Here is a 12,082-nt window from a genome sequence, read left to right on the forward strand (position 1 = left end):
ATTTGGGTAAAAATTTGCTCTCTTCATTTTTCTTTTAAAACTATATACACTATTTTTAAAATTATTTATAAACAAATTGAAAAATCATTAATTACGTAATAACAATAAGAAAAGACAAGGCAATATATTATTTTAGTGATGATAATCCAAATCAAACAGGAATAAATAGAACATGCTAGTTTAGCTTCTTTCTTCTTGTTCTCTTCTCCTCGTTGTGTTATCCTCTCACGACCAAAACCATATATAATCCTAACTTGGGAATTCTTATTCTCCATCAAACATATATTGTCAAATCAAATCTTCTAAGTGTCACATAAAATAATATGGCGAGATTCAGGTTAGCTCTTGTAATGATTCTTGTGATTCTAGGATCTGTGAGCTTTTCAGAAGCTCAACTGAAGATGGGATTCTACGGCAAAACTTGCCCTAACGCAGAGAAGATTGTACAAGATGTTGTCAACCAACATATCAACAACGCACCTTCTTTGGCTGCTGGCCTTATTAGGATGCATTTCCACGATTGCTTCGTTCGGGTATTCTTAATTAATTCATAAATTTATCAACTATTAATTTTATCGCAGTACATATATGTATATATATACATATAATTTTGTGTTGGTATCATAAGAATTACTTTGGAAATTTTTTATAAGGCTACCATAGAATATATGCAAAAACGTTATTTTATATACGTATGATATATAAATACGTACGTATTGGTGTTGACAGGGTTGTGATGGTTCCATCTTGATCAACGCGACATCGAGCAACCAACAAGTCGAGAAGCTTGCTCCTCCGAATCTAACTGTTAGAGGTTTCGACTTCATTGATAAAGTAAAGTCTGCTTTAGAATCAAAATGCCCTGGAATCGTCTCGTGCGCCGATATCATCACCCTCGCAACTAGAGACTCTATTGTTGCTATTGTGAGTATATATGCTAATTACTTAATTACCTCGTTTGGTCAACCCGATTAAAAAGCTAACCGGTGTTTCAATAATTTTGGCTTAGGGTGGACCAACATGGAATGTTCCAACTGGACGTAGAGACGGACGTATCTCTAACTTTGCCGAGGCTAGAAACAATATTCCTCCTCCTTTCGGAAACTTCACGACTTTGATAACCCTCTTTGCAAACCAAGGCCTTGATGTTAAAGACCTCGTCTTGTTATCCGGTAAACTTCAACTCCAAATTGTATATTTTCTTGGGTTTGGTTGAGACTTGAGAGCTAACGTCATAAAATAAAAATAAACGTTACGTGTGTTGACTTAAATGGTTTATTTAAAATGTCGTCGTTTAGTGTATCGTATTTATAAACAGTGTCAATTTAAACGTTTTAGGTGCGCACACGATTGGAGTGTCTCATTGCTCATCCTTCTCAAACCGTCTCTTCAATTTCACCGGTGTTGGAGACGAAGACCCATCGCTAGACAGCGAATATGCCGCCAATCTCAAGTCACGGAGATGTTTATCTCTCGCTGACAATACAACAAAGGTCGAAATGGATCCCGGTAGTAGAAACACCTTCGATCTTAGCTACTTCAAGCTTGTCCTGAAACGTCGTGGGCTTTTCGAGTCTGACGCTGCATTAACTATGAATCCTGCAGCGTTGGCTCAGGTCAGACGTTTCGCGGGAGGATCGGAGCAAGATTTCTTTAGTGAGTTCTCGAAGGCTATGGAGAAAATGGGAAGGATTGGTGTCAAAACCGGGTCAGCTGGGGAGATCCGTAGAACATGTGCATTTGTTAATTGAAAATGTTAATTACTTTTTGTTTTTAGATTTTTTTTTTCTAATATCGTTAATTTTCGTGTTTTTTCTCGACTTTTTGGGTGTTTACAACTTCGTGGCATGTATGTATGTATGGTGGACATGTGATTTCTCGAATAAATTTCACGTTTGTGAAATATATAGTTGTACGAAATCATTCTTCTATCCATTTTTTTTCAATAATAACTTGCTTTGCCTTTCTGATTTTTTTTTTTTTACAGATGCATTAGCATTATTAAAAAAAAAAAAAGATAAACTTTAGAAAATTTTAGTGTATAATATAACAGAAAATGTTTTCTGTTTTGTTCATCTTAATCTTTAGAAAATATAAATTTATTAACCAGTTGTATGAAGTGACTAGATTTGACGAATAAAGCTACCTGTACAAGAAAAGCAAATTTTGATATATGGTGCTAACTGCTAAGTAATCTTGAGATAAAATATTTAATTTAAGATCAACTAGAGGAAGTATTAAATCGAGAATGAAACAAGTTATGACCAATACTTTTTAAACTTTTTTTTTTATTTATATTGATAACTAGTTTATTTTCAAATATCTTAATATTGATGTCAAACAATAAAAATAAAAAATCTCAGTTTTTTCTTTTTAACTATTGTAAGTAGGCCATGATTTAAAATGGCAACCTCAACGGTGGACTATAAATTAAATTGGGCTTATAAAAAGCTCACTTGTAACCTAATCTAATATACTAAAGGAGAAGTCGAAATGACTCACAACCATTCTCACAAAAATTGACGTCATTTATCCATAATGAAAAATACCATTAAAAAAAATTTGGACAAACTTTTTTTACCTATTTAGATTGCTGAAACGCACCACATTCACGCTCAGACTTAAGATTACTAATTTGCCATTAATGAGATTCAGAATTAGACCTTTATACCCTTTAGAATAATTAAAAAAATTAAAAAGAATAATTTTCTTAATTATCTAATCTATATAATCGTCAAAAACGTGATTTCTATAAGTTATAAAACCCTAAAACCTGAAATAATAATGGGCTTAATAGAAATCCCAACCAAATTATACCGACTTCTTTGAAACCCTAAAAATATAGGTTATTCGTTAATATAAATAGGTACATCCCTAACCATTCTCCATAATTCGAAATCTTTAAAAAAAAAGAAACCCTAAATTACTCTCATATTCTCGAATTTATATTTGTATTATAGTCTTGATAATCTTTTATATGGATCTTTGTATTCGTGTTCGTGTTCTAATTATTCATATACTTTTTCTGTAGTATTTGTTTGGAACGCAAGTTCAAGCATCACCAGAACTTTGTGTATTGTTTCTTTACTAATTGAATAATATTGTATATTTTCTTGAATTATTAAAATATTTGTAAATCAAATTATACTAATCCCTATGTTTCAGGTGAGTTAGTAGATGGTCGTGATCTTAGTTCTATGTACCCACACAAGAAAATTAGATATATATATATATATTTTTTTTTGTATACCTAAACTAATTTCCTTTATACCTTGATGCTGCTAAATTAAAAGACTCATGTTTATAGTTACAGGAACACTTTGGAAGATGCTACTATTAATGAAAGATGTTTGGTAATTGTAATAGAAAAATATTCTATCATCTTTATTGACATTTATTCATGTGTTTCTGGCTCTAATAATTAAATATAAATCAATAGGTAGAGCTGGCAAAGTCTATCGAATGTTTTTGTTTAGGTGAATCCACCAATGTTCATATGCTGAAACTCAGGTATTGTTTAAAATTTTATAAGAAAGATTATTAATATTATACTTTTGATTTAAAAATCATACTAATATTTTGTATTTACTTTTTTTTTTGTTGTAGAAAGTCTATTATTGGTGCTAATAGTATCCCAAAATCTATGGTATAAACTTAATTTAACTAAATGTTAATGTTCAAAATTACTTAATCTTATTTTCTCGGATATAGCATAATTTAGATTGATTAATTATTCAGCAGGTGAAATATGCATGGTTAGCAATACGACGTCTTACAGCTATTGCTCAGTAATTGTTTATGTTAAAAAAGTAGTAATAATGTTATAATGTTTGTTAAAATTGCTTAATTTGGTATTATCATGGTAACAATTTGTGTCTAAAGGTCACCCTGATATTAAACCTTTTACAAAAACATGATACTAGCGTTTATTCGTAAATCTTTAACTCTAACCCTATTCTTTGATATTATCTGCAAAGAAGGAATTTATCGCAATGAATCTAAGTCGTTTCCTTTTTATTTAAGATACACGGTAATTACCGAAATATATTCTAATTAGATTTTATTATATCTAATCTAACATATTTTTTTATTTAAAAACAGACTGCATATGGAAGGAAAAATAATAGGTGTCGTAGCAAATATTCTGGCATGAAGCGAGTAGCAGAACATATTTTAGAGAATAATATGATGAATGTTCTGAGATCTTATAATTGCTGTTTTCTGGATATTGTTTAATATGGATGAATAATTTATGAAATAATAATATTCCTATAAAGTTTAATTTTAAAATAAAGTGTTTATAATGACGTTCTTAAAGTAAATGAGATGAGACGTGTTAACAATGAAAATGTGCGTACCGAAGTTACATTAGTAGCAATACAAAAAGCTGAAGTTCTTGCATCATTATATAAATTTCAATATATCGTGAGATTGTATATTTAAATACTGAAATTGTATATATGAATGATAGAAGTAAACGAATGAAGTACCCGTATTAAATATATGAAAATAGTTTATATATAACTTTTTCAGTCTGAATTTATGAAAATCTAATAATAATTATTTTTTGATGGAATATTAAAATTTATTAATTTTACGTTATGTCAAGCAGGGTGGATAAACTTAAGAAGTATTCCATATTCAAAACAGAACATAATAAAGTTTAATATCACGATTAATGTAAAAATGGAAAATATATATACGCATTAAAAGTCGTAATGATAAACATTAAGAAATTTACTATTATCTCTAAAATAAATGGAAGTGTAATAAAAATATTTATGTCTGGAGATCTATACAAAATATTTTTTAAAAAATGGTAAACATATATTCTTATATATCACTTATCAAAAAAAAAGTAAATATCTTTTATATATAAAATTACATGTATATATACGTCTATTCGACTCTTTTGACATTCAACCTAAAATAACGAAGAAAACAAAAAACAGAAAACTATGGTTAGGTATAGCCTTTTCGATGATGTTTCGCGTTTGAATTCATCGAAATATGAATGGAAAATACGTGTGAAAGTTTTGTGTTTGTGGGAAGAAAAAGGTCCATGTTTGGAGATGGTCTTATCTGATATTAAGGTATTTACTTTATTCTAATAATTAGCTCATTATGTATTCCAAAAATAAAGCGTATATGCAGTTATACCTGAAAGTTTTGATTTGCAAGCGTTGAGCATATTATTTTGACATATAAAATCATATTATGTGACAATATTAATACTATGTGTTATTAGGGTGTAAAGGTCCAATGTTCCTTTCGTGGAGATGTTTATGATCGTTTTGCCTCCAAGTTCAACGTTGGTGATTGGTTCGATTTCGAAGACTTTAAGGTTGTTGAGCAGAATGGTTCATGTTTAGCTACCACACATCGTTACAAAATTGTTATTTTGTATAATACCACAATCAAAGAGAATTCAATTGTTGGAGCGGAAGATTTCTATGATTTCGTCGATTTAAAACTCATTAATGATGGTACACAATGTGAAGATTACTTAGTCGGTGAGTAGTTGTTTTAGATATTAAAAAATTAATTTCAATTATTATTAGTAAATATTTGTATTTGAACTAACTTTATTTTTATACAGACGTCATCGGTGAGGTTGTCAATGTTGGGGTATTCAGCTGTAATTTCAGGAAATTACAAAAAAAAGACGAGATCAATAAGTCTGAAAATCATGAGAAATCTGATGACGCATCACAAAGTGACAATATTCATATGTTGTTTAAGTATTGTACTCGATTTGGTTTTGAAAAAAAAAGAAAAACGCATCTTACCATGATCACTCAGAAACAGATTGTACAGTCTTTGAAGAATCTGATGACGACAATAATGTTGGAGATCAGGACGATTCTGATTATATACAAGAAGGAAGCGACGAAGAAGATGATGTTTCTTATGATGTAATGGATGAAGAATATGATGATATTGATGAAGAAACCGATTATGAGGTCGAATACCATTCAGATGATAGTGATAACGATGATCATAATGAGGATAGATATATCCAAGATTTAGATGAGGATGAAGATAACGTTGAGATGCAAAGTTCTGAAAATCTTGCAATAAATTGCAGAGCAGAAGATAACTCTATTAACCACAAAATATCTTTTGATCTACGTGATTTCAGGTGAATTAAAATACTCTTATTATATATATCTATATATATATATATATATATATATTATACAAAATTATGATCTTGAATTATATTGAAGCATAAGGTTTTGATTCTTGACATTTTAGTGGAACCCTAATTAGGTGTGAGTTATTCGAAAGATCGGCTGCAAAATTCTACGATACTTATAAATCTTACCGGGGTGATCACTTAATTTGTGTTATTCGATGGGGTGTTATTGAAGTTTTCCAAGGTATACATTTAATTTGATGATATTTATTGCTCAGTATTTTTGAACAAATATTAAAGTATTATTTATGTTCTAATTTTACAGAAAAAGAAGTATATTTTCTACAGTTTGTACGGAAATAATACTCAATCCGCAAATTCCAGATGAGTCGAAAATGATGAAATTGTAAGATTATCATCTCTGTTCATGTTATATATAAAATGAAAACATTGTAAAAATTCGTTTATAATTTTTTTCATGTATACCTATGAACTAAATTATAGGAGACTAAGGAAGAGGACTCGCAAATAGAAGACTAACGACTTCTTATTTTGTTTTTGTTTACTATAGATTTTATGGGGTTTTAATATTTTATATTCAAATGATATATGGATTCTAATTTTTTTAATTTAAATAGATAACAGTTTGAATTTCATTACATATATCGAAGATTAAATTATTCATAATATTATTCTTTTATCAGTATCTTGATAAAAATATCTACATATTAAATACTTAGAAAAAAATGTAAAGACAAAGACTTTGAAGTTTCCAATAAAGTTCAGCAAAAATCGTAACAAATATATGAAAGACTAATGCATGTTGATAAAAAAATTTAGCATGCAAGTTGATAAATGCAAAGATAGACATACAATTTGAAATTTAGAGTTTCAACTGTCCAGTTAATTTTTTAAAAATAAAGTATTTTATTTAAAAAAACAAAACATTGATCATTCTTATCGAACAGAGACACATGCAGCTTTCTCTGTGTAGACCACGGGTTTTTATACAATCCACACAAATCTAGAAATCTGATTCTTATAATCCTTATCTTCTTTAGTTTATGAATATTTGAACTACAGATCAGTTACTGTAATATTTGAACTTCTCTCTCAAACTTCTTCTTGCTTCTAAAAACTCGACAAAAAGGAAAAAATTCCCAAACAGGATGGTGCTGTACGTAAAAGATCTGAATCCGACCTTACATAACCCGGAAGTTGCTGTGAAAATTTTAAGAGAGTGGCCACCTCATTTTATTCAAGGACAGCCTTTTTATCAAAGTTTGATTTTGGTAGACGAGAGGGTAGTTTTTCTTCTTCTTCCCAATTTTCCATAATTATTTTCAAATACCAGATGAGATATACAACAAAAATAAAACAATTGAATGCTAAATTGTGTTTCTATTATAGGGAAATAGGATTGATGCCAAGATAGTTGCGGATCTTTATGTATCAAAATACTATGGAAAAATTAAGGAAGGAGACTGGTACGAGATTACTGGATTTTTAGTGATTGAAGGTCAACAATCATTCAGGAACTCAAACCATCCGTTTCAGATCCTGATCCATGATAAAACAAAAATGATCCCAACATGTCCGCGAAGTACTGACAATTTTATCCTTTGTTATGATGCATTGAGAATGAATAATTCGACGCCTGACGAGAAGAACCGCTGTGTAGGTAAGTTTTTATATTCAACTAAACTTAAAAAATCTGTTCTTATGTGATGATATTCTATTTTAAAGATGATGACTTCTTTTGTTTTTTATATTGTTGTTTTTTCGTTGGAATTTTATTTTTTGTTAGATGTCATGGGAATGCTAAAACACGTAAACGAGTCTCATACAATTGATTTTCTTGAACATCAAAATGGGTACATTTCAGAACATGAAGTTGTGACATTCACTATCCTTGAACACAAGTAAGATAATTAGCGAAACTTTCGATATCCTCAAATTTTGATATATTTACTGGTTGTTTAACTTATAAACAATCAATTTTTTCAAAGTGGCCTAGAGATTGAATGTGTTGCTGTTGGTTCGGTTTGTTCTGCATTTTTCGAGAAACGGAAAAAAATAATGTCTTCCCCTACCTTTGCTGATCAACAAATAATGTGTACTCTTCGATTTTGGAGGATCTCTGTTTACGAAGGTACTGTTAAATAGTCTTATAAACCACTTGAAACTATCATTTTCTTACTTAATTTCTACTTTGCTAGGAATCCAATGTTTGATGTCTCAGTTACGATGTTCGAAGGTCATTCTTGAAGATGAAATTGATGGATTTAATACTGGCGATATGCTGTAATGTTATTAATCAAATAAATGGAATAAATTTAGTATGAACATAATTATACGGGAATTATCAATCTGAGTTATTCGAATTTTACAGGCGCTGGCTAGACGTCGATTCCAGTGATGAAGACAATGAAGATGAAGTTTGAGATTGTGGTTCAAGCAGCTGGCTATAGTTCTACTTCTCAATATTTCTTATTATGTTCACTTTGCTATTGTTGATTTAGAATTTAAAATAATTATTTGTAGAATTTTGAACATGAAATTTTCGTCTTAAATTATGTTTGGAATTATTTTTTTTCTTCTTGGACCACACGTTAAATTTAATATCACTATTTTACTAATACATCTTTATTAAAAAGTTTGGTTTTACTAATACATATGTATTTTACTAATACATCTAATTGAGCTTAAAGAGAATTGAAGGTTATTATTGGTTAATTTAGATGGGCCTGGCCTTAAGTTACGCCAATATGAAAGCCTCCGCCGCTCTTTAAACAAATATTTAAGCATTCTACGTCTTCTCATTATTTTCTGACCTTTTGTTATCCCCTCTCAACAAAGGACAGAATGTCTATTATCATCCATATCCTTTTGGTAAGATCTCAATCGATAGTTAATAAACTTTTCGTATCTTGGATTCTTGGTTTGGAAGTTTAAACCTTTTCAACAAGGTGGAAGTTCTAGGAAACGAAAAGGGCTCATGTTAGATTTCGAATGGGAAGATGGAGCAATCGTTCCAAAAATCGAGAGATGTGGTATTAAAGGAAACGACGAGACGTATCACCGCGATACTTGATATGTTGAAAGATTATATCAAGAAAAAGGAAGAATCTATAGGCCTAATCTGTCAACTTGAGATAGTCGATGCTCAAATCTCGCTAATGAATGATATCTTAGAGGGGCGAATCGACTTAATTGCAGAGCGTAACAGGCTAGAAGATGTTAGGGTTGTTATTGAGAAAGATGTCAAAGATTGTATTGTTCCTAATATTGATTGGGAAAAACTTCATGTTCCTTTTAATGGTTAACAATGTTAGAGTTTAAACTTATGCGTTTAAAGATTTTTTTAAAAAAAAATTATATTATCTGTCAGAAATTAGCAGGGTATTTATTTCTTATTCTAAAAACTAAGAGTTCATTAAAACGATACTATAAATTAGAGATATTGACATGTATACAAAATTTAATTAGAAATATATAAAAGTTTTTAATCAATAATCGGAACAAAAAAATCCGGAATTAAATATTTTATAGAAGTATTCATGGTGATATAGTTTCTATATTCATTGAATGAAATATCTATAAAAATATTTAAAACTTTTTTAAATCTTGTTTTTCTAGAAAGTAATAGGAAATCTAATAATATATTCCGTGATAAGTGTAAATGTATAGACACCATTTAAGTTTATCCAATGATAAAGAAATTGGAGTTTTGACGAAATCGTAAAATGAAAAAATTCCAAAAAATTAACTATATTATATTATATATATTTACGTTAATATAATTTAGAAGTCATGATCGTAGTTTTCGCCTTTTGAGAACATGGCAAACCTTCTATCCAATGCTATCAAAAAAAGATACCAGAAGAGAGACTATTTTTACGATGTTGACGACCTAAACCCCTTCATTCATGAGTGGAAAATTAACGTCAAAATACTGAGAAAGTTTGAGTGTCGTCATCCTTTTTTCAGATCAACAGACTTGATTGTTGTTGATGATAAGGTATATTTGCAGTATACATCGCGTTTTTTATAAAATTTTTCTAAACTTATGATGCTTACAAATTTTTGGATATGTAGGGCAAAAAAATTCATGTGATGATGCGTCCCCCTTATCGTGATATCTTTATAAACGATCTTGAAGAAGGTGAATGGATAACGTTATCAAGATTCTCACTAACCATTGTTGATGGGATTTTAAAAGTAACTGATCATCGTTTTATGATACTTTGGGGAGACGAAACATGGTTTAGAAAAATTCATCCTTTGTCTTCCAAGCAGTTTTATTCTTTTGTATCATTTAATGATATCAAAAGTGGATTTTTAAACCCTGATTATTGTGTAGGTGAGATAAAAAAACTATATTATAAAATTTAATTATTTCTAATAATTTATCTTCTAATGAAAAATCTATGATCAGACATTATTGGAAGAGTGTACACTGTTGGAAATCGTTTTGAAGAAGGTCCACCATATCAAGATTGGAATGAGTTGTTTGTTGTTTTGGAAAATATTGAGTAAGTCATTCTATTTTAAAAAATTTAAATTTAAATATTATCATACTTATTAATGTTTTAATTCTAAAAGAAGCAAAATGTTAGGGGTGATCGATTGTCATGTCGTTTATCAAAAGACTACGCGAACGCCTTTTTCAATGATTGGTTCATTGTGTTTGTGATATCATATGTGTGTTATGTTTTGCCAAACTTGAGACTCAAAAAGGTTCGTATTATTCGTTCACGTTTCAAAAAACATTATTGCTTAGATTATTAAATATGTTAATTAATTAGATACTGTTATTGTAGATACATGGATGGCAACAACTGTGGATAATTGTACAATGGTCATGATCAATCCTAAGTGTCCTCAAGTCACGCAGATGTTTCATTCCTTTGCCGAAATGGAGAACTGAATTATAAGATTTTAATGTGTAATTTGCTAAATTTTAAATCGTTACGATATTGATCTTGGATTTTAATTTTATATATTTATATTTGAATATATTATAAATTTGGTGATTATTTTACATGATTATTATTCTTAAAGAAATTTTCATAGATATTATTATTAATAGATTGATTAATATTAAGATTTTTTTAAATGAAATTTAATAATTTCCGAAACTATATTAAAGAACTAATCATCATGAATTTTATTATAGTATGATTTAAATATTTATTTATATTATAGTACAAATATATACAAACTAACTAAATATGGTAGTTACAAAATTAGTTATAAATATAATATAAAATTTTAAAATGAAATATAATCTTTTTTAAAAAAAGGTTTTAAATCGAATTCAGAAAAAGAAAAACACTACTTAATTATTCGATTATCTCTAAATGTTTATGGAAATTATTTAAAGTTCTGGAAATATATATAATATATTTGTACTTGATGATAATTGTACAATTACCATTTAAGTTTTGCTAATGATAAATATTTGAAGTTTGAAAATATCTTAAAATGTAAATTTTCTCAAAAACATATATTCTGTATTATGTATATATAAATACCTTTAAAAGTCAGAATCGTAAGTTTCGTTTAAGTCTAGGTCTTTCAAAGAAAAAAATGGCTAACCTTCTATCCAATGCTATAAAAAATAGGATCGGGAAGAGAGACTATTATTTCGATGTGGACGACCTAAACCCCTACGTTCATGAGTGGAAAATCAACGTAAAAATACTGAGGAAGTTTGAGTGCCGTCATCCTCTTTTCATATCAACAGACTTGATTGTAGTTGATGAGAAGGTATAATTTAAATTATATAATGTTCATTCAAATTTATTTTAATCTTTACGTACTTATGTACAACGTTAACGTAGGGTACAAAAATTCATGTATTGATGGGTTCTCCTTATCGTGACATCTTTATAAACGATTTGGAAGAAGGTGAATGGATAATGTTATCAAGTTTCTCAT

General features: G+C 29.1%; 1 protein-coding gene across 1 annotated transcript; it reads left to right on the plus strand.

Moving 5' to 3' along the window:
• Window positions 203–1,920, plus strand: LOC104737127 (peroxidase 39-like). Its single transcript, XM_010457233.2, has 4 exons — window positions 203–533; window positions 730–924; window positions 1,010–1,172; window positions 1,339–1,920. Exons 1-4 carry the CDS (start codon window positions 324–326, stop codon window positions 1,749–1,751), a joined length of 981 nt encoding a protein of 326 aa, XP_010455535.1. The 5' UTR covers window positions 203–323; the 3' UTR covers window positions 1,752–1,920.

The sequence above is a fragment of the Camelina sativa genome, chromosome 13 (genome assembly GCF_000633955.1).
Source record: "Camelina sativa cultivar DH55 chromosome 13, Cs, whole genome shotgun sequence".
Taxonomy (NCBI): domain Eukaryota; kingdom Viridiplantae; phylum Streptophyta; class Magnoliopsida; order Brassicales; family Brassicaceae; genus Camelina; species Camelina sativa.